At 38.5% G+C, this 24,804-nt stretch overlaps 2 protein-coding genes across 2 annotated transcripts in view; one reads left to right on the top strand and one right to left on the bottom strand.

Annotated features, from left to right (window-relative positions):
* Positions 1–12,525, top strand: part of LOC120540310 (leucine-rich repeat and transmembrane domain-containing protein 2-like) — a 112,643-nt gene extending 100,118 nt beyond the window's left edge. Inside the window, exons 3-4 of the mRNA XM_039770961.1 lie at positions 5,785–6,375; positions 10,758–12,525. Of these exons, the coding sequence (XP_039626895.1) occupies positions 5,785–6,375; positions 10,758–11,227 (1,061 nt within the window). The 3' untranslated portion in view covers positions 11,228–12,525. The remainder of the gene's footprint in view (positions 1–5,784; positions 6,376–10,757) is intronic.
* Positions 1–24,804, bottom strand: part of LOC120540210 (voltage-dependent calcium channel subunit alpha-2/delta-4-like) — a 619,956-nt gene that overhangs the window by 379,829 nt on the left and 215,323 nt on the right. The window lies entirely within an intron of this gene.

The raw sequence follows: 24,804 nt of genomic DNA, 5'->3' as shown, positions 1-24,804 counted from the left end.
GCAATTTAGCACATCGTTAACCTTTTATTACCCGAATTGGAGCTCTCCTTCATTGGATGGCCAACCTGAATGACAACATTGCCCAGAGTGTTAGTTCTCGCTTTCTGGATGACCGTCCTGTATGACAATATTGCCCACATTGGATTTCTCCCGTCCTGGATGACCATCCTAAATGGCAACACCCTATGATTATATTATGTTGCATTACTTGAAATTGAAGTAATAAAGTTCATTCAATGGGGTGAGCCCACCAACTTAGTCGACCAGGTGTTAGAAATACATCTCACTTGTATCTTTGAATAAGAGTTCAAACTCCACAGCACTGGAGTGTAAGGAATATTTAAAATGACTGTAATATGCAACTACCATGAAACCAACATAAATTCCTGCAGCTTTCTTGTGTTTGCCATTACTTTCTTAGCTTTTCCCTTTCTAATCATCAATTTTGGTGGGACATCCTGATCTTTGCAATATTTTAGTGTTGCTGTGTTTCCACCATTTTTTAATCGTTATCCTCACTGTATTCCAAGAAGTATATAACTCTTTAATTATTTTTGCTTGTTTGTTACATAAAGATACATCAGCGATAAGCCATTCCTGTTTTCTCAAGAGTCATGACTGAATTGTCTGAAACTTTCTAATTAATTCTGGGATTACTGTCTTCCAATTGTCCATTAAAAGAGGAACAAATTGCTTGTAGGAATATACCAGTGATTTCCCAGAATTCTGTCAACACTGCATTTACCAGAAAATTATTACATACATTACATGATTACTAAATACAAACTGAATAATGGACAGTATGTCATGATTAGCGGCACGGTGGAGCAGTGGGTAGCGCTGCTGCCTCGCAGTTTGGAGACCCTGGGTCCTCTCTGAGTGGAGTTTGCATGTTCTCCCCGTGTCTGCATGGGTTTCCTCTGGGTGCTCTGGTTTTCTCCCACAGTCCAAAGACATGCAGGTTAGGTGCATTGGTGATTCTAAATTGTCCCTAGTGTGTGCTTGGTGTGTGGGTGTGCCCTGTGGTGGGCTGGCGCCCTGCCCGGGGTTTGTTTCCTGCCTTGCACCCTCGGTTGGCTGGGATTGGCTCCAGCAGACCCCCGTGACCCTGTAGTTAGGATATAGCGGGTTGGATAATGGATGGATGGATGGATGTCACGATTAATAGCATAAAGAATAAACAGATGTTTTTTCAGAAGGCTTTTTATGCTTACAATGTGCATATTATTTTACATACAGTAGATATTTGTGTTTTATTATACTTTACTAAATTACTATGTAATGTATTTTTTGCAGCTTTGGCATATTAAACAAAATCAGTTTGATATATTGCAATCTCTTACACTGCACTTTATTAGTTTTATTTTTGTGTTTTCTATTTGAATTCACATGAAAAATGCATTCCTGACTTTTCTTTCCATTGATAAGTTTTATTATTTGCGATATTACACATATAATAAAAGTGTGTATCTGCGGCTGTAAATGAATTTCTTTTTAAGATAACTATTGCATCATAACACACCTTGTTTCTAGCACTGATTAATACCACAAAGCGTGAAAACATCTATTAAACTGAATTTATTGTACCAGAACTAAATTACATGCAGTATACCAATGCAACCACACTTCACTGAGCACCAATAGAAGTGTCGCTCATTAACAAAGAACTGCTTTAGCCCATTAAGCTCAACACTTCTTTTTCAGAATGCACAAATTTTAGAAAGTTTTGTGTTAAATTACTGTAAAGTGATGATCCACAGCTCAGAAGTGCTACAAGAGGAGTGCCTTACCAGTGTTGGAGTCGTTTTGATAAGATGCTATCTTTATACCTTTTTGTTTCTTCCATCACTTTTGGCTGTTAAGTTCTAGGCTTAATGAGTTCAACATTGTCAGTTATGTTATGGTGTGCGCTTTATAAAAATGTTTTAGAAAGTTGCTTAGTGGTATGTTTTACTGGCTCTGAGCACTCTGAGTTGTTGTGACGGTTTAGTACAGTATGTGACTCTGCCACATTAGGCATTCCAGTCTAACGGCTGTTATCTCTACTGGGTCATGTCATTTGTTTATCTTCATACAACTCAATTTCAAATGCTGTATATATCATATTGCTTCTGTACATAAGAAATATAATTCACTGCCTGGGAAGCCTCCAGGTGGTTTTGCAGAAATAAACCTTTTTATTTTAAAAAAGATTCTATGCAGCCCTTGTTGTATCTAGCCAGAATTTTTGATGAGATTTCCTCCTCTGTGAGGCATTTTTGGAAATAATTTTTAGATTTACATGCTTTGAGACTCTTAGTTTATGAGAGTTGAAAGGTATCACATGATGGTTTTCACAAGTTGTAAGCAGTAATTGTTTATGTTATGTGAATCATGTTTAAAAAATGGTAGACCATTTAGCTTAAACAATCACCCTAGTGCAGGGGTCCTCAATCCCAGTCCTGAAGAGCCGCAGTGGCTGCAGGTTTTTGTTCTGACCTGGTTGCTTAATTAGAAAGCAATTCTTGCCAATAAAGCACTAACAAGCTATGAAATGAAATTAACTCTGCTATGTCAGGTCATTCTCATATCCTAGATTTTCTTTCCCTTTCTATCATGCAAACGATTTGAAGGCTAAAATGGACGAGTAATTCTCAGTCCTTCACTTTTTTCTCTTCATTTTTCTTCCAAGTCTTTAATTAAACCCAATAGTGCAGATAAATACACACAGGTGTAAATGTAAATAAGCTAAATGGAGAAATGCTGCTCTCTCTTGTCATTTGCGTGTTATTGATAATAAGGAGCAATTAAAATAGTTAAGACAAAATTAAGCAATAAGGGCTCAAAATCACTAAAGTGAAGCAGAAGTGTTACTTTAGCAATAAGTGCTTTTTATTAAGCAACTGGGTTGGAGCAAAAACCTGCAGCCACTGCGGCTCTCCAGGACCGTGATTGAGGACCCCTGCCCTAGTGTATGCATTTGAGCTGGTCTCCTATTAGCATTATTGCACATTTTGAGTTAAAAATCTCAAATTAGCATCATGAGACTTATTTACTCATCTTCCAACAAAACTGCAGTACAAGTGTGCATTATTAAGAATTAATGATTATTTATTTTATAAGGGGGCGGCACCGGTTGCCTCACAGTTAGGAGACCCAGGTTCACTTCCCAGGTTCTCTCTTCATGGAGTTTGCATGTTCTCCCCGTGTCTGCGTGGGTTTGCTCTGGGTGCTCCAGTTTCCTCCCACAGTCCAAAGACATGCAAGTTAGGTGCATTGGCGATCCTAAATTGTCCCTTGTGTGTGGCCGTGTGTGTGTCCTGCATTGGACTGGCATCCTGCCCGAGATTTGATCCTGCCTTGCGCACTGTGCTAGCTGGGATTGGCTCCAGCAGACCCCATGACCCTGTTATAGGATATAGCGGGTTGGACGATGATGACTATTTTATAAGGTTTAGAGAGTTTATAGGGTCATTACTATCAAGAGTCCAGTGAAATTCTTACATGCAACCACTCTCCGGCACTATGATTACCTTACCTTGTAAATCCTGTCTTTATTCCCCGAGAAATCTTAAGAACATATTTGCCATAAACAGATATACTGTATTATTGGATTGAATTATGACTATTTAAATTTAATTCCTTAAGCCCATTATTTGAAACACTGGTAAAACTTAATTTAAAGTTTAGGTACTTCAAAAATACATCTATCACTCATATACTGTTATATAACAAAACATGAATAAAAGCATTTTTGATGATAATTACACTTACAAAACATCATTAAATTGTTTATTCATCTCTGCAAGGTGGCTTACATAAATAGTGTGACTTTGGAATGGTTACAAGTGGCCTAAGTCAGACATATTCCTCTTGATATTGCATACTTCAGTATAAGATGTATGAATCTTTCATATTTGTCAGTAATTTTACCAATGTATCACAGGCTGTTCATATGCCATGCTACACAGAGATGAATAATCACTTTACTGATGCTTTATAAACATAATACCAAATGAATCCTTTGTTAAAGTATTGTAATGTAAGAGTAAAGGAGTAATAGATGCGTTTTTGCAGGGTCTAAACTAAAGCATTACTGAAACATTTCAAAAATCAATACACACATGCAACAGGTAAACTCAAAGATAAACCTAACTGAATTGTCTTAATAGGATGTTAAGCCACCATTAGTGCTCAGAACAGCTTCAGTGTTTCAAACAGCACTGTAAGGATACAACACCATTATTAAATGAGAAATTACATTATTTGTCATTTGAATGTTAATGGTGATAGCAGCCCCAGTATCTCACATAAGTACTAAGTTGCTCTGAGAATAGATGACAGAGATGGAAATGGTATACGGTTATGTTGTCATGCTCTGCAAATTCTTCTTGAACACTGAAGCCATATAAATGGTGGCAATGTCAAACTGAAGGAAATCAACAGGACTGAACTAAATCGATCACTGAGAACTGCTCTGTTAATTGGCATTTACCTTGTCATGTAAGGAAATCAGTGCAAACCATGCCAGAAAAATGCAGTCCACACCATAACAGAGAGACTAAAACCCTTCAATGTTAGATGCAATCATTTCATCTTGTAGGTTTTTTTTTTTTGGTATGTGTCACACAGGTCCTCATCTAATTAATAAAAATAAGGTGATGTGTCACTCATCTGACCAGATAACGTTTCAACACTAGCATCACTTCACCCAAATGTTTTGGTGTAATAAAGTGTTTATGTAGCATTACAATACTCTGTTATGCCTCTCTGTGACATACTTGGCAGACTGTTGTGGATTAAATGCCTCACTCCCAGCAATCAAAAGACCCTGACTAACGTGTCATGTTTTTTTATTGCAAATTGAAATCAATGCACAGATGATCAGTATGCTTTTGCTTTTTTTCATGCCACCATCAGTGTGATAGTTCATACTAACCACTAACGTATCTTCTAAACATGGCCAAACAATAAGAACTCCCTTTTTGTCCCTGAGACCTCATCTTGAAGATGTTTAAGCTGCCATAATGAGAACAACTGGGTCTTCTTTTTGTGCTCAACACTTCATGATGGGATGCCATTGCTCAGTTGTCTAGATAGCCATAACTGTGTAGAAGTCATGATATTTGTTAGAATTTATATTTCTTATTTACTTGTTTAATTTGATTTAATGGTATCTTGACCTTTCTAACACCTAATAAATTATACAGCCATTAAGCATAAATGTACAACTTTAGAAAAATTAATGAAAGTAAAGCAGTGATAATCAAAAAGAATGATTGTTAATGTGCTTTACAAAGTCATGTGGCAAGCCACTGAAGTGAGAAGGACGTTGGGGAAAGGTTTTGAATTAGGCATGCTGAGCATTTAAGATATAGTGGACACTCAGGCAGGATATAAATGCAGTGTTGCTGCTGCTGCCTCATAGAACCTTGTGCTTGCATCTCAGCTTCCAGCATTGCTTGGATACAGTTTGCACATTTTCCACTCCACATCTCAAACAAGTGTGTTAGGCTACTTGGCAAAATCAAATTTACCCTGAGTACGTGATTGAGCGTGCCCAGTGGTGAAATGGTGCCCTACCTAGGATTGTTTCTCAGTTTGTGCTGAGTGCTGCCAGGGATAAGAACCGGCCCTGCCAAATGCATCACAACTAGATAAGCAGATTGGAAAATGGATGCATGGATGAAGAGTATTTTAAGGGAAATTGTGACTCATCTCTTTAAGTGCAGTCAGTGTATTGACACTTGAGGAATATAACTTGCCATGTTCACTAATATTTTCTTTTTTGTTACTTTTTCCCAGTTTTCCTCTGCTTGATGGGTGTGATGACCCTTCTAATGGAGGCAGTGTGGGCCTGCCCCAGCCTTTGCAGATGCAGTAATATGACAGTGGATTGCAGTGACAATGGGCTGCTTTCTCTCCCTGCTAACCTTCCCTCAAACACAAAAACATTACTTCTCTTGAACAATAAACTCAGTCTTCTGCCTCCCTGGGCTTTCTCCAATCTCAGCTCCTTGGAAAATCTAGATCTCTCCAACAATTTTTTGGACAACTTACCAAGCTCACTATTTAGGCAATTAGGAAACCTTTCAGAGCTCATCCTGCGCAACAACAGCATCACTTCGCTGGACAAAGGCTTGCTGCAGAGTTGTGCTGGACTGCACCGGCTTGACTTATCCATAAATGGTCTCTCCCAGGTACCCCTGGGAGTTTTTGATGGATTACAGGAGGTCACATGGCTTTCCTTGTCAGACAACAGGCTGCATGCTCTGGAGCGGGCAACCTTTGAGCCCCTCTCCAACCTTCAACATCTTCTGCTTCGAGGCAACCCCTGGGAATGTGACTGCAACCTGAGAGACTTTAAGCACTGGCTTGAATGGTTCCTGTATCGAGGTATAGTACTTAATACTACACATGTGGATGCTATGAAGCTGCAGATTGTTCAGGCAAGGTTAAGACCTAAAGATGTGTTTCTAACAGGCAAAGGGTTACATTTTTTGAAACTAATAATTAATTGTGAGCTAGTGATCAGTACTGATAAATAATTAAAATAATAATAATAATAATAAAGCTATTTTTTCATAGAAGGAGTTGCAGGAAATATGGAATAAACCATATATATATTGTAAACCTGGCCCAGACACAGACAGGCGGACATGTTGTTTAAAACACCACACGTTTATTTACACTAATTATTTACAATAATGGTCGCTAAGACCCCAGCCAATGGTCACTCAGACCTCAGTCACGTGCACAATACCCCAAAACAATCACAGTCCTGGCCACAAATGCCTGTCTTCGGGCCGCCTCCACAGCTCCTCTTGCCTCGTCCTCCTTCCACCCGACTCTAGCCTCGAATGAATGGAGACGGCCCCTTTTATATGGTACCCAGATGAGCACCAGGTGTTCCCGGCATTCCTCCTCTGGCCACGCCCCAGCGTGGCGGAAGTGCCGGCGGTCCTCCCGGCTGCTCTCCGGGCGCCGTCATAAATCTTCCCCCCAGCACTTCCTGGTGTGGTGGAAGTGCTGGGGTAACAGGTCCCCAAGGCATTGGGGCGCCTCCTGGCGGTGACCACGGGCCCCTACAGGGTGGAGCTTCCATGCCCTGTACCCGTGGCCCCCAAAGCAACCCGGAAGGCAACCCCCACGTAATCCAGGGTGGGTGCAGACCCACATCCGGTCCTTCATATCGTCCCGGCCGGGTCATCCCTGACAATATATATACACACACCGTGTATAATATTTTACTTGTATATTACAAAACATTTTAAGAGCTAATATGACTAAATATTTTTATTACTGAAACAGTAACACTTGGTGTGAATTCAGACCACTTGATATATACTATGACTGGCACATTACTTATCCAGTCTTGATTTTTGTTTTGGCTGTGAACAGTTTGGCTCTGCACAAACATGTTAAGGCAATACTCCATCCAAAAAAACATATATTTTTTAATATGTTTACGCCATGTCATTTGTAATGGTGGCCAAAAAAAATTTAATTGCAGGTTTTCGTGGAAAAAAGACATAACAAAGATTCAAATTGAGCAGGACTCAATGGTGACCAACTCTCAGCAAAGGGAAACAAAAACAATTCCACGTAACTTGTGTTACATTTTCCACATGACAACTATCCATATGTATTCTCAAAATGTTCAACATACAGGCATTTTGTTTGCTAAAAAGGCTGTGAATACTTACTTCCATAAAACCTGGCGTGAAATAAAAAACAGGAATGGCACATCCACACAATACTGCATCTCAATTTAAGATCTGCTTCTCCCCCCAGTCATTGGCCAGCTATCCTGTCTTCAGTTCCCATAGTACTGAGGAAATGCATCTTTTCTGTTATCTTTTATGCCGAGTTTTACAGAAGCAAGCATTAATATTTCATCACAAAAAAGTATGTATTTTGCATGTTCTGAAAACATGAATGCATAATAGACATATGGATTATGTGACATGAGTAATGCAGGAATTTTTTTTCATATCACTTGCCGTTGTCCATTTGTGTTCTCAGAGCATGCACAATACATTACATGCATTTTCTGCTAAAATATCAGTAATGCTAAAGTCCTGAAAACTCAGTGTAAAAGATAAACAGGAAAAGTACATCTGCTCATTCTTGTGGATAGTAAGACAGAGAGAGAGAAAGATAACTAGAGGTTACATATGAAAATAAGAAGAAAATATGAATGGGGATTTGAATAAGATGAATGATGTGTGACCCCAGGGCCTGGTCTGCCTCTCTATAGACATTAGTACTACACAAATGTTTAAGTGATTCTTGGCAATGTCAAATCAAATGGCATTGGTGTGCCATATTGTATGACCAGCAACTAAGGTAACCATATTTACCACATTTAGTTACACAGTGTCATTTTTATGTAGGTATGCAAGTTGAGAAGTTTTCAGTTTAGATCCTTTTACAGATTTAAACATTTTAGGCATCGGTGAGCATGAATTGACCAATGTTGGAGCAAAGTCAGTATGTCTATGTGGCAGTGAGTAAATCTGTAGATTTGAAAACATAATAAAGAATCACTCAGTTTGTGTGAAACAAGGATGTTTTTAGCAAGTTAAAATACTTTAAGTCTACTAATTATAATCAAAGTTACTCCAATAGATTTTGCTCTCCTAAGATAATGATTTTGTATTTTGTACACACATTTGTACATTATCTTGAAGTCTAATGGGGAAGAAGATAATTTCTTTAGGTTATATCTATCCATATTCCTGCAGTAAAACAAGTTATGAGTGATATCATAAATGATGTGTATTAATAGAAAAATAAGACATTCAAGAAAACAAAGGATTTGATACTGTGTATGCATTAATTATAGATAACCCAAAGAGCAACATGAAACATATTTTCCCCATTATGTTGATAAACCACAGCTCTGGGCTGACTCTGCTTTGTGATTTAGCTGGGATTACCTCCAGGCTCCACACATCAAATCAAATTTAGTGGGTTCTGTCAAAGGAAGGATGGATGGGTTTTGAAATTTTTTTTCATTCTTCAGACATCTACTATATACTGTAATAAAATGCTATGGTCTGTGTGGCTAGTACCTCAGAGCAGGCTGATTGGTTAGTTTTGTGACGTGACAAGTGTGAGATGCACAAGGAGGATTAAAGGCACATGTTGAGAGAGTCGCTTTCAAAGACGGAAGGTATAAAACTGAGAAAGGGGGCGAGAAAGGCACCAAAAAAATAATGACTCTGAGAAGCAGGCCTTATGTAAACACATTTGAGAACGGGAGCACCGGTAAATACAAATTCAGACACATGTGAATATAGAGGAAAGGTGCTGACGGTACACGCAGATAAAGAATGAACAAATAGTTTAAAGTATTTTATTACCTGTCATTGACAGGTACTGTGACTAGTAAATAATAAAATGTGTCATGTTATTATTTTCAAACTACTGAGGTTTGAACCTTGATATTGGTCTTAATCAAAAGCTTAAGACATACAGTATTTTTTTCTGAAAATGCAAAAAAAGTCACGGCAACCTTGGCAAAGTTTTTTGTGCTTGTGTGTTTATTAGAGCAAAGTGATGGCAAAACCAAGTGACATAATGGAAAGAAAAACAACCAGCGAAATCTGCTGAGTATCAAGCAAATTTCAGTGGGTGATGATGTGAAGAGGAAGTCTGTAATGGGAAGAAGACAATAAAAAGGGAATGCATGCCGATAATCAAAATGATGGTCAAATACCTGTTCAGAAGTTCTTACGGGTGTAAACAACTGGCAGAATGTTTATTGTGCTTTATATCTAGCCTTTGATTCTGACACGCGTGCCACTCCCTAACTGACAGAGCACTTTACTTCTAAAAACAACATTATGCTTTGGAATCTATTACATTTTTTGATCAAAATGTGAATAAAGGAAAGTAAAGTGACTTACGCTTGTGTGTTTATGGCAAAGTGATTGTGAAACAAACTGCTAACCATCAGAATGGAAGGAATCAGAAAAAGGGCAGCGACATCTGCTGACCACCAAGCAAAACCCAAAAGACACTTTAGTGATGGAGAAGGTTAAGACAATAAGAAGACAAGACACTGAAGCGCATAGCCAAGCAAGAGGTAATCCTGAATATAAAGCAGCTGAGCAGCAGTCAAACATGATAGCTCATAAGGCATGCAATGCAAATTCTAGGATACATAATGGAAGAACAAGAACAAGAGAGACAAATTAGATCATCACATATTAGAAACTTCTGACCACAAGTAATAAAATACATTATAATAGGAACTGAATGAGGTACCGATTTAGAAAACATAACAACTATGTTATATAGTATTTTAATTTAAAACTGTAGGTCCATGTCTTTCACTTGCTTATTTAATAATTCAAAACTACTTATTAGAAAATAGGACTGTGATCAGACCTAAACATAACAAGAGGGGGCAACAGTTAGGGGTACTCTCTCCATCATAGGTCATGCTCACACAAACACCTACACTCATTCCATTCACTTACCATTCAGCCTAAAATGCACATCTTTGGGAACCTGAAGCAAAAAGGAGTCCTAAAAAAGAACCAGAACTCTACACTGAGTGACTGGGCCTCAAATTCAAACTCAGCCCATCATTTCCACCCATTTCCGCATTTTCCTAAATTAAATTTAGAGACTAAACTAAACATCTTTGGGATGTGGACGGAAACATTGGTGATTTAATCAGTTCCTATCTATCAATAAGAATCTCAGAATCTTTTGACAATTCTTTTACTCTTAATGGCATCTTCTTCTTTCTCTTTTCTTTGCAGGTGGCAACATTGATGGTGTGGAATGTACACTTCCCAAGGATCTGCGAGGCAGAGACATCCGCAGAGTTCCAGTGGAAATGTTTAATTATTGTTTACAGCTAGAGGACGAGAACGGCTCAGTTGTATCAGGCGGAGTTGTTGTTGGAGGGCCTCCGTGCAACCGAGGAGAGGAACCTGTTGTAATTGTTTCTCCCGAGATTCCCCCAACTATAGCTGTCGTGCAGACCTCAGACTGTGCTAGGCAGAAATACCGGCCGGTTAGTGTGAGACGAGCTATTGGCACTGTCATTATCGCAGGGGTTGTCTGTGGCATTGTGTGCATCATGATGGTTGTCGCAGCAGCTTACGGCTGTATCTATGCCTCTCTCATGGCCAAGTATCAGCGTGAGCTGAAGAAACGTCAACCTCTTATGGGGGATGGAGACGGAGAAGGCGATCAGGAGGAGAAACAGATTTCTTCTGTGGCTTAGCAACCAATCTTTAATTCAATTTGAACTAACTTTAGTTAAAAAGTCTGAATTTTTATTTGAAGAGACAAATCGAAGTAGAAAATACAGCAAACTGAACATCTCTTTGTCATGTGGTAGTTCCCTTTCAAAATGTGTCCCAGCTTCCACAATTTATGGCCCCTTTTCCAAGAGCTTTGGGATGCAGTGGTGGCCCGTTATGTACGTAAAAACCATTCATCTGGAAGCAGCATGACATCTTTAATCATTTTCCTTTTCTTATTTTTCTATAGCCTGAAGAACTTTGCTTAATGTGAACATATTTTGAACGCGTGCTCCACTGTTATCTGGCAGCTATTGGAACTGTGATGTTCCTGGCGTCTAATCAGACTGCTTGGAACGAATGGAACTTTTTGTACAGGTTTCCTGCTTTTGCACAGTAATGAATGTCTTTGGGAAGCCAATCATGTAATTGGTGCTCTCGATGATGATGGCGCATCTGTAACACTTTGCAACAGCAATGCTTGGTAAATGATCAGCTGTCTTTGTGGATTCTGGTTGCAGGATTCTCTAGTGGACTCAAGCCCAATTAGCCTTGTTTGAAAGGCGTTGCTTTTGACATATTTCTGGACATCAAGTGTTGAGGACAAGGTGCTACCTAAGGAGAAGCCTGTTCTTGGGTATCACATCTTAGCTCCTATGAGACTGAGCTGCTGGCTCAAGCATTGTGACCCGAGAGCTGTCATTCAGTTCTTTCTGGCTTCCTTTGGTAAGATGTGCAACATGTCAGTCTTTCTTTCCTTTTCTGTATAAATGTGCAGCACTGCCATACAAGGTCTCAACTTTTTTTTTCTTCCATAACATAAATCTGGAGAGTAAAACTGGTGAGGTTACAGATTAACTGAACCTTTGACTTTCTAATTAGAAAACAACAATACAGTTAAATGACTCAATGTTATCTTGATTTCCTTTTTTTACTTTTTGAAATTGAATACTGTTTAGGATTGACCTAACAAATGTTTCGTAAAAAATATTAGAATATGATTAATTTATAAATATATGCAACTAAATAGTTATATGTGTATGATTGTCTTTTATGCTTTTTTTGGAGGTCTTTTTAAATTTATACTTCTTTAATGTAGTCAAAATGTGTCAATGTTCACACATTCACTGAATGAAGTTTGCAGTGGTGGCTTTAAAAAAAAGGCAACAGTCAGCCTACTCATGGAGTGTTTATATGCATATATATATATATATATATAGACATACTTACACATAAGGTCTATCTGTATATATAGTACCCTCCACAATGTTTAGAACACATTTTTTCTTGATATTCCCCTCTGCTGCACAGTTTAAAATTACACATCAAAAAATTCAGATGTGATTAAAGTGCACATTCCAGACTTTCATTTAAGAGTATTTGTATACATTTCAGTCACCCAATATAGAAATGACAATACTTTTTCTACATGGTCCCGTCATTTCATGGCACTGTAATGTTTGAGACATAGCAATGGCAGGTATATTAAAGCATTCATATTTAGTCCTTTGTTGCATGTACCTTGCATGCAATGACTTCTCAAAGTCTACAACTCATTGACATCACCAGGTGCTGCAAATCTCCTCTGGTGATGTTCTGCAAAGCCTCTAATGCAGTCATCTTCAGCTCCTGTGTGTTTCAGGGACTTGTTTTGTCTTCAGCATATGGAAGGCATGCTCAATTGGATTTAAACTGGGTGACTGGCTTGGCCAATCAAGAAGTTTCCATTTATTAGCTTTGAAAAACTTAGTAGTACAGTGGAACCTCGGTTTGCGAGCATAATTCATTCCGGAAACGTGCTCACAGTCCAAAGCACTTGTATATCAAAGTGAATTTCTCCATAAGAAATAATGTAAACTCAGATGATTCGTTCCACAACCCAAAACTATTCATTTAAAAATGATTAATACAAAATATAAAGTAAAAATACATAAAACAAATTAACCTGCACTTTACCTTTAAAAAGAATCATAGCTGGTGCGGGTGAGTTTCTAAACTCTTGTGGGATTCCACCCAACGGGACGACACGTGGAAGAGTGTCCCAAGGCAATCGCAGGCTGCCTGCGCTGTAGCAGTTTGCCATATAAGCGTATCCAAAAAGATCGTAGACATGCTATAAGTGCCTGCCGTCGATGGGTGATACAAGGAACATTATAAAGATCCCGCTACAATAAATAACTGCGCTGTTGCTGTTACAAGCTGAATAAAGCTGGTGTTGTTAAAGTACTGAGACTCAGCTTTGTGTTTTGGGGCACAAGATGGGGACTCGCACTTCACAGCACACACACACACACACACAGTCACAATGCTGTAGTAAACAGTATACGCTCGTACGGATGTTGACTATATGAGTGAGGCACACAGACTCAGACGGAGAATAGGAGACGATTGCCCTCAAGAGAAGAGAGAGAGGAAGAGAGAGAGAGAAAGAGAGATGCTAGAGAGAGAGACACTCAGGAGAGAGAGACGCACGTGAGCAAGCGAGATAAGGAGAGAGAAGAACCATCAGCTCAGTTGTGATCACATGACGCTCAGCAGACAAAGTGTATCCATACTACTCAAATTGCAAGACATTGCTCGTTTATCAAGTCAAAATTTATTTAAAAATTTAGCTCGTCTTGTAAAACACTTGTAAACCAAGTTACTCGTAAACCGAGGTTCCACTGTATATTTGGGATCATTATCTTTTTGTAGGATGAAGTGTTATCCAATGAGTTTGGAGGCATTTACTAGAACCTGACTAGATGAGATGTTTCTAAACACCTCAGAATTCATTGTGCCACTGCCGTCAGCAGTTACATCATCAATGAAAATAAGTGTGCCAGTACCTGAGGCAGCCACACATGCCCCAACCATATCATCCACCATGTTTAACAGATGAGATGGTATGCTTTGGATCTTGGGCAGTTCCTTTTCATTCCAGACTTTGCTCTTGCCATCACTCTGATGCAGGTTCATCCTTGTCTCATCTGTCCACAAGACCTTTTTTTTTTTTTTTTTAATTCTGCCGGGTCTATTAAACACATTTTTCTCAAACTGTAATCTGGCCATCATCTTTTTATGGCTAACTAGTGGTTTGTATCTTGCAGTGTGGCCTCTGTATTTCTGAAGTCCTCCGCAGATAGTCATTTCTGACACACACATCTGCCTCCTGAAGACTGTTTCTGATCTATCAGGCAGGCACTGGGGGCTTTTTCTTTACCGTAGTGAGGATTTGTCTGTCATCAGCAGTGGAAGCCTTCCTTGGCCTACCAGTCCATTTGCACTTACTGAACTCACCAATGCATTATTTTTTCTTACTTATATTCCATACAGTTGAATTTTGTAACCCTAAGGTTTTACCAATGTCTCTAATGGTTTTATTCTTGTTTTTTAGCCTCATAATGGCTGCTTTGACTTTCATTGGCACAGCTCTTGTCTACATGTTCAAAAATGGCAACCACAGACAAAGGGTAGAAGCAAGCTAAGGTATCTTATGAAGCAATGAAACCCACCTGAGTCATCACAAACACCCGTGACACCAATTGTCACAAACATTAGGGTGCCCTGATATGGGGGAGCATGTATAAAAAGTGCTGTCATTTCTATATGTTGTGACCAAAATGTATTCAAATACCCTTAAATGAAAGCCTGCAATGTGTACTTCAGTCACCATGTCTGAATTGTTTGGTTTGTAACTTCAAACTGTGGAGCAGAGGGGGAAATCAAGGAAAAATGTATTATATATAACAGTAGTTCTCAACCTGTGGGGCAGGCCCCCCTAGGAGGGCACGAAGTAACAAAAAAGCGGGCGCGAAGAAAAGAAAAAAAGAAAACAAAAATCAAAAATATGAAAAAAACATCTGTTGAAACCAAAACAAATGAACTTAAACTACATTCTGATACTAGAACAATAAATATAGAGTTAGATAAATGTCGATGAAAGTTAAGTAGGTATAATAAAATATGCATCTACATTTCAAAAAAATGTTAGGGGGGGTGTGATTAAAACTGCTTTGAAAACTTGGTTTCACAAATGTTAAAGGTTGAGAAACGCTGATATATAAATAAAAACTATACAGGTACACATATTATATAATATACTGTATATTGTTTACATATTAACACTGCCAGTCATTGAAATAATACAAAATAAGAAAGGGCAAATATTTAATATTTCTAATTGGCTTGGTAGTTTCCTAGCAATGTGAAATAATTTATTTTAACATCCAGTATTTTTCAGATGGAATCTCTTGACTTCTGACATTGAATATAGAACTTAAATATAAATTAATTAACACAGAACAGACATAAATTCAAGACCCCTAATTAAAATGTAACACATTTCAATTGTGTAAAACTGTCTAAATACATTTAAGGCTATGGATACTTTAAGACAGCAGCTTAAGCATTTTACAAATACAAGCCTTTGGAATGAATATAGTTAACTTGTACAATTTTATGCTATATTATGTAATAGGTGAGTGCTGCAACTTGCCTTTGGAGTCTTGCCTTAGGAGCACCCAGTGGAAGTAGCAGCAGTAGCCTTGTCAGTGGGGGAGGGAAAGCTCAGCAGGCAGATATAAGTATTATCAAGAAGCATCCTAACTGCTTAGTCATTAAGTAACTCAGCTCCACAACGCAGCGGTGATGGTTGCCTACATTGCAGAAGGTGAAAAATTGTGAAAAAGAAAGGTGAATGCAATGCAAGGTGCTACACGATGCAATAAGAATTTTGTTTTGATGTGAGAAAATCAGTTTGTGAGTTGCCACTTTTAAGACTGAGTCCCATATCTGAGACAGTAACACGTTAGCATTGCTCATTAGAAATTCAGTATTCACTGTAATCCAATAAAATAGTATTCCTCTTTAGCAGAACAGTAATCAAGTGTGGCACAATAGTTAGGACTACAGCCTCCTGACTACAGGACATTGGGTTCACTTCTAAGCTCAGTCACAATCTGTGTGAATACTGCATATTAACCTGCGTTTGTTTTGTCTTTTAATCCAAGTACTCTGGTTGTGTTTGCTTGATTAATTGGCAACACTAATGAGTGAATGTGGATGTGTGAGGAACCGCCTCCTGCACTCCATCCAGATTTTGATTCTCCTGTGATGTGCTCCAGGTCCCACTGATTCTAACACTTGGTTAGGCGGGTATCGTCTAAAGTGGAGAACAATATCTAGTGTCTTATGAGCTTTGAACTATTTTTTGGTAAATCATGAGATGGACAGACAACTTATCTTTAGGATTTCAGACATTTTCCTCTAAATTTACTGGATTCAGATTGCCTAACAAATAAAAGGTACGATTTCATGCAACAAAATGTGATGCTATTTCAGTCAGTCAAATTCAGTTTTATGTAAAAAGTGGAAGCACGTGCACTTTCTTACTTAGGGAGGGTGGTGACCTGATTGTAACCAAAAGTTACATGTGTTAAATACCACTGCATTGGTCAACTTAAGGGCTATCTATATTAATCAGTGAGTGAGTGTACATTTTTACTGAGCTGATTTCATCAAAAAACCAAACAGTATCACTGTTTACATTTTTAAATGAATCTGATATTAGTCTTCCATGAACCGTCATACCGGAAACCCCAGTTATTTAATGGTTTTGGGTTAGGGAAGGGACACAGACTGTGAAGAAATGAACAGTGGTGGTAACATTAACTTAGTATTAATTCTGTTATGTATATCATCATATAAGCCAGCAGCACATTACAAAAGCTGCACATTTTTTGCTCTAAATTTATAAAGGTTGTATAAATAAGGCAGAGCATATGGATATCCTGTGTGTCAAATGGCTTCTCCACTGCACTGTTTCTGTTAACACACTTTAAATTCAAGCTTCTTTTTTTTGTGCAGACCAGACTGAAAGAGACGGCTATTGTACCAAAAAGCTGTGCCCCCTAATCCCATTGAGCCATCTGAACAGAACTCAGTGTGGCAGCTGACTATCACAGTCCCTATGGAGAAGTTTTGCACTCTCAAAGCTAACAAAAGGCAGCATTAGGATTTAGTTTTCTGAGGTATTCAGCTTTCGTTCTCTATTGCAAAAAGGATTGTAAGGAGAATAAATAAATCAATGCAAGGGCTCACTGACATAGGGCAGGAATATAACATCATTCATGACTGCCTCAGTACAGGCTCATTTATTAAACTATTTTGACAACATGTTTGCAGCACAAATTTTTCTTTCAGAGCTTAATAACATAAATATAGTGATAAAAATTTGTAGTGTGCAACTGTATCCGTGTCTGTGAGTTCAACTCAGTTTGCAATGTTCATTTTATATACACTCTGAAGGCAATTAATAAATTAAGACATATTTCTACATTGTGGAGACCACCACAGGGCACATCTGCATACACATATGCACACGCACTGTGGATACTTGGGAGAGTAACTCAGCCCCAACAACTTGAAAGCACTACACATGCAAAAGGCCTGGCTTCAAATCACCCCTTGTATTAAATAGGCTTCTTACCCAAAACAAAGTACTTTACCTTTCTTTTCCATCTTATTTTTTGTCCTCCACTCCACCCCAGCAAGCTTGGTGTCTTCTCCACACCCGACTCCGATCCCTAATTGAGTTGAGGTGTCTCCTTTTATGCCAGACCTGAGAGTACTTCTGGAGACCCAGCACTATGTAGCGGAAGTCCTTCATGGTCAGTTGGAAGCACCTCAAAAAAGGGATACTTACTCTTGCCAGCTCCCTCTGGCAGCGTCTATGGCACCCAACTGGGATGCCCAAATGGACTACATTTCCAAAGTTGCCCTACGGGCGTGCACATGGGCACTTCAATAAAGGGATGCTGCCACTTAGCACCTTTGGGGGATTATGTAGCAGTGATAGGCAAACTCCCCCTGACCTTCCACTACAGTATTCCTCCAGAGAAAGGGAGCAACAACCATTCTGGTTAGGATATCCATCCACTTAGAGCGTCAATCCAAATCCACTTAATCTAATCCACAAAGGCCTTTTTTGGGGAACGAGTTATGGATCAAAAACTTACAGCTTTTCTGCAGCAATGAAAGTTGCTAAAACTTTGAAAGCCTTCAAACAATTCCCATAGGTGTCCCAAGTTTTGCTGATTACTTATAAACCTCTCTATCTATATAAAATAAGTGCTGGAACTAATTGTGTACTACACACTCAGAAGTATTATTTAGTTAATATTGCACTGTATATTGCTATCATACTGGCCAAAAAAAAAAAAAACATAACTGTTCAAAGTGTAGGTCCAGAAACAGGTCTGGCGACCCACAGCCACAACAGCATCAGAAGACAGCTTGTGTGGTAGGTGCTTCACAGGACAGTTGTCAAAGTCACTTTCAATTATGAAGTGAAGACTTTGAGCCGCGGGTTTGACCGGTCACGTGGCAGTAAGAAAGCCATTGCTAAATCTGCAAAATAAGAAAAAAAAAGATATGCCTGAGCCAGTAATCACCATCCGTCTCAATGAACTCTGAAAAAAAGGCATATAACAAATCAAGAATTAAAGATATGGATACTGCACAGTTGTTAAGCTGTGCTTGAAGCTGTTGACCTGCAAGGCAGCTATCACACAAGCTGTTGACACGATTACACTTTCAGAAAATATCCACAAAGTTAGAAAATGAGGTACTCACAACACCTGCTTAAATAGGGTCACACTAATGACATAATTCATGGAATTTCTGGGGACATGGCCCCGGCAGTTTCTATTAAAAATAAAATGGAATTGCCAATATTTTAAAGCAAAATAGTAAAGAATTCCCACTATGTAAGAACAAAGGCTTACTAAAGAAACAATATTTCATAATTTCAGAAAAGTTCACACAAAAAAATGCATAAACTGGACAAAAATATATTAATAAATCATAATCATACAGTGAGAGGCTGAACAAATTGTGGCAATGTGGAAACATCATAGTGTAGATGACAAAAGTCATAGACAAAAGAGAAGCATGACATTAACTACTGTAAATAAAGCACTCAACAATGACTATAACAAAACGCTGAACACTTCACACACACTGCAATAAATTACTATTCAAAAGTTTATAAACTTCAAAGATAATCTTCACACAAGCAGCTTGGGCCTTCTCACAGATTTGCATTGTAACTGTCGACGGCTAATTTCAAAGGCACAACCTCTGGATTTTAAAGGCCTTTAGAATCTGCTTCACTGACAGTGTGAGCTAAATGAGTAACTCCATTATCTCTTGGCATAAGGACAGACTATAAGCAGGGCACAGTGGACTGTTTGTGGTGATGTCAGTCTCTCCCTGTCTCTGTTACGCAGCCCCAACTCCCACTGACACCACACTGACAAACATCTTGATAGAGCAGAAATAGCTTAATAAATGTTGAGTTACGGTATATCTTAGTGTCCTGTAGCAAGAATGAGGTTCTTTTGTTCTTTTCTCATAAAACAAGCATGTTAGTGAAATGCAGTGTTTACCAACACACATGGTCTATGCAGATGGTTTTCCATTATTTAGAATTATTTCTGTTAATTTGCCTTTGAAAGACATAAAGCTATCTGGAGTAAAATTACCAGTCAGAACAACTACTTGTTTATATAGTGGAAATTTTTTTCTAGTTTGCAATCTTTAGCAAATCCCCCAGTATTTTATTTTTTATTCATTAATGGCTTATACAAGTTATCACTAGTGCTTTTTACCACTTTCTGAGTAAATGTTTTGTAGTTGGTGTATTTACTTGTAGCCTTTTGTAATCTCATTAGTACTTTACATTCTTCAAAATTCAAATCTCAAAATTGTTAAATATTTATTTGATATAGTCTATACATACTGCCGGGTTTTGCCCTCCCCACAAATGAATACCTCAAAGTAGAGGTTTTGTATTAAGTACATTGGAAGAAAGAAAAAAAAGCCTTGCAGCTTGGAGTGACCAGGAAAAAATCTCAATTAAAAAATTAGCTGAGGTCAAAATACCAGTATAGGGAAAGCAAATGTTGAGTTTAAAAAAGAATGGTGAAAAATCCCACAAAAAAATCAGGAGCTCTAACACAATTCCTAAGCACAAGTAGGAGATTCTTTTGTTGTTCAACAAAAAACTAGGACTCCAAAAGAGCTGCCCCACCATCTTTGTGGCAATGACAACATGCACCATGACAACAGAATTGAATAACTGAAAATGGACATTCAAACGGCAAACATAATGACACAGTGATGAAAATGACCTCACCAAAGGCCAAAATAAAGTGGTATAAATGAAGAAAAATCAATTGTAACAAATATAAAGTACAGATTCATAGGTTTAAGATGACAGCCAAAATCACTGCTCATCAGGCCCTCCAACCTGCAGGGAAAAACCCTGGGGATTGGTTGCAGAATTGGCACTCCAGTCACCATAAAAAAACCTCACACTGTTCCATTCCATCTGACGTAGTGTGGTGCTGAGGTGTCACCCATCGCATAATCCTAATCTGGGATGCTGAGTTGGTTTGTCATGTGGTGGGTGCAGCAATGCGCTGGATCATCACATGCTCCTAACTTCTCTCTCAAGAAATGTGCATTTGCATTAAACAAAGTTTGCTATTTTTTCATTTTTTTGCTTAAGTCTACTGGAAAAGCTAAAATACAGTTTAACAGATGTACTATAAAAGCCAAGAGGTCAAAATTTAACAAAGCTCAAAAACCGCTTTGAAGTGCTTAATTAGAAGGCATAGAAAATAATACTTACTACCTACCATACATCAACTCCATCAATGTGGAATAAACAAATAGTTCATCCTCTAAGAAGAAAGGTTACATAACATGACTAGTCTTATTCTTGTCGTCATGACCATGTTGATTTAATACAGTCAGAATTTTTTTCTTTTAATCCACTATTGCTGTTTTTGGCAATGAGCACAATAATCAGGGAATACTCAAGACTCCAGTGGGAAAGCGAAAACTAATGTTCTTCTCATAGACATAATCATTTGCTGCATTTTAATTTACTTAATTTGTCACAAGAAATTACACATTCTCTCATCACTACAAACCTAGTAATAGAATTTGGATAAAAACAAAAAGGTAAATGGGCACCATGATGTAATAAAATGGCAGAACAGAAAATAAATGCAAATGTAAGATTTGGAATCAATTATGGTAACTTTCATGCATAACATGGATATTTATAATGGCCTTCAGAGAAAGTTTGATCTAAAATATTTAGCTCAATAAAAGCATACATGCCCAGGCACAATACCAGATAACAAGTAAAGCAACAAACAAAGGGAAATTTCAAAATTTTGATGAGGATGTATATAAGCATATCATATGCACTGCTAATGTAGAGGTTTACTTTGGTGACACATGAACCAACTTTAGGATAAATTTTATAAAAAAATCTGTATGGTCTCATGCAGTTCAATTCAATTTAGCTTTCTAAAAAATGTCCACTTATGCCTCCACAGCATAAAGAAAAAAGCATGCTTAGGTAACTAAAGTCATTATTTCAACTAGAAAGACCACAGTTTTACCGCACCGTATGATAAAATCATAATATTCAGCAAAACGATAAAATGTAAAAACTGGCTTTGAGATGTTTCCTGTCCTACATTATTTGCTGCTGGGCTCTCTGTGACCTAATATAGAAACAAAGTGAATTTGTTAAAACAGAAGAATGGAGGAAATTAACTGAAACGAAGTTAATCCGATATATCCTAAATCCATATGTAGAATAACAAGCAGAAAATTTCAATATGTTCAATACCAAACAACCAGCTACTTCATACTTTATATTCCCCTCACAAACTTACCCAGGATAAATACCATACCATATTTATTTGTTGAGCGCTTAAAAACACAGCATTACAACTGACCGAAGCGCTGTACAGTTACAACAAGCAGGACTAAAAGCAAAATATTAAAAACAAACATTAAGAGAGAATTAAAACAGAGATAATAAAAGCAGGTCAGGGGACCAAATAAAATAGAGAAAATAGCAAAAGGCAAGTGCAAAATGAAACAGGTTAAGAATTAAAAGCCAATGTGAAGAAATGCGTTTTTAGGCGAGATTTGAATGTGGCGACTGAAGCGGCTTTTCTAACCACTAAGGGCAGGGAGTTCCAGAGCCTGGGTGCACAGACAGAGAAAGCCCTTTCACCACGAGCTTTAAAACGTGTCTTGGGAACAGTTAGGAGCAACTGATCTGCGGATCTAAGAACACGAGGGGGATTGTGACAATGGAGCAAGACACTCAAATAGGCGGGGGCTAGACCGTTTAGTGCCTTATAGGTTAAGAGGAGTATCTTAAAATCAATTCTGAAACTAACCGGCAGCCAGTGTAGGGTTTTTAAAATCGGTGAAATGTGTTGGATTCTGCTACTTCCAGTTGGAAGCCTTGCAGCCACATTTTGAGCCAGTTGGAGTCTAGAAAGAGTGGCTTTACTGATACCAAAAAGGCAGGAATTAGAGTAGTCAAGCCGGGATGTAATGAATGCATGAATTACTGATTCCAGGAGGTGGTTAGACAGAAGAGGCTTGAGTTTGGCGATTCGCCTAAGATGGAAAAAGCAGGATTTTACTGTGCTATTGACTTGAGCATCCATTTTCAGGACCGTATCCATTTTGATTCCAAGATTGGAGACAGACGAAGTTACTGGAATGGGAAGAGAGTCGAGGCCAAGGGGTGGAGTCTGTTTGCAGTCGGGACTAAAAACAATGGCCTCGGTTTTTGAATCATTCAGGTGAAGGAAGTTTACAGCCAGCCAGTCCTTAATGTCAGATAGACAGTCGAGGAGAGGTTTGGTGGAGTCAGTTGGCTTGAGGGAAAAATAAATTTGGCAGTCGTCAGCATATAGGTGATATGAAATTGCATGTTTTCTAAAAATTGTACCTAAAGGCAGGATATAAATTGAAAAAAGTAGTGGCCCTAAAATGGAACAGTGGAGGACCCCACATGGGAGTGGGACTGATTCAGATGAAAAATCGTCTAGCATGACTCTGAGAGTCCTGTTGCAGAAATATGACCTGAACCAGTCGAGGTCTAAGCCAGATACACCAGCGAGTCGGGAGATCATGATGTCGTGGTCGATTGTGTGAAAGCAGCAGATAAGTCGAGAAGAACCATAACCACGTGGAGTCCTGAGTCCAATGCCAAAAGGACGTCATTTAGGACACGTAAATGCGCGGTTTCTGTGCTGTGTTGGGGCCTAAAGCCTGACTGAAAAGATCCATTACCTGATGGTCCTGTAGGTGATGAGTTAATTGCTCATAAACTATTTTTTCTAGTATTTTTGACAAGAAAGGTAGTTTGGAGATTGGACAAAGATTGGAAAGAACGGCAGGGTCAAGATCAGGTTTTTTCACAATTGGATGTACAACTGCGTGTTTGAAAGCACGAGGAACTATAGCCGAGGATAGACTACTAGTTATGATCTTTAGGACATCATATCGAATCACAGGAAACACATCTTTCAGCAGTCTGGACGGCACCACATCGTCCGGAGAGCCCGAAGGCTTCATTGAGGCGACGAGTTTTTCCAGATGGGGGAGCGAAATGGGTTCAAAGCTGGTGAGGGAACCGTGCGCAGGAGCGGCTAAATCAACAGAACCAGAAGAAGAAATGGAGATCTGGGATCTAATGTTCGTGACCTTATCCAGAAAAAACGTGAGGATCTGATTACAAAGAGCAGTGGAGGCAGAAGAGAAAACAGTTACGGCTGGAGAGAGGACAGCATTAAGTGTTTTGTATAAGACATGTTGATTGCCAGAGTTTTTTGAGATGATGTCAGCGAAAAAACGGTTCCTTGCACCTCTGACTGCTCTCTGGTATTGGGACCACGCGTCACTCATGCAGTCGAAGGTAACAGTGAGACCATCTTTCCTCCATTTACGTTCTAGCCGCCTACAGTTTTGCCTGATGGAGCGAGTTTGTTAATAATCGACTATAGTGCATAGATTGGCATAGAACAAAACAGAATTGGACAAAATAGCATAAAACAAAACATGAAAAGTGTTACATCTGAAAGTTACATAAACCTGCTGCTACAAAGATCCTACAGCAGAACAGAGCCTTCCTTGTCTACCAGTGACAGCACCAGGACATCCTTCACCCATTTGCAAAGCAGATTTTTCATCTTTGTACATTTTCTAACTTTCTCAACCACTTCAGGATTGCAAGGAGCTTCTGCCTATTTGGCAACTTTAGTTGCAATATGGGCACCAATACACCAGTCCAATAGAAGGCAAATTTTCATTTCAATTTTAAGCAGAAATACTTAAATTAAAGTAAAAGGCAATCATTCAGCATTAAATGGTGTGTGTACTCTGCAACAAAATCTTAGAAGAATGTGGAAAACTATTATTACCACACAATTTACCATTAAAATAAAATCAAGCAGTCAGGCTATAGTGGTGTACTATTTAGAGCAGTAATGAATCTTTGGTGGAAATCTAGTGTTTCAATTATACTTGAAGGATGTAAAATAAATTTGCATTCAAGTAAGGAGGAAAAATTGCGGTTAGAGAATGTAGAAAAGTGCTAGTGTAATTCTACATGAATAACTTTAAAATAAAATGTGATGCTTTTAAAATGAGTGATAGGCATGGCTTGAAATGTTTCTATTTTAAATCA

Source organism: Polypterus senegalus, chromosome 12 (genome assembly GCF_016835505.1).
Source record: "Polypterus senegalus isolate Bchr_013 chromosome 12, ASM1683550v1, whole genome shotgun sequence".
NCBI classification, from domain to species: domain Eukaryota; kingdom Metazoa; phylum Chordata; class Cladistia; order Polypteriformes; family Polypteridae; genus Polypterus; species Polypterus senegalus.
This window is presented reverse-complemented; position numbering and strand designations above follow the sequence as displayed.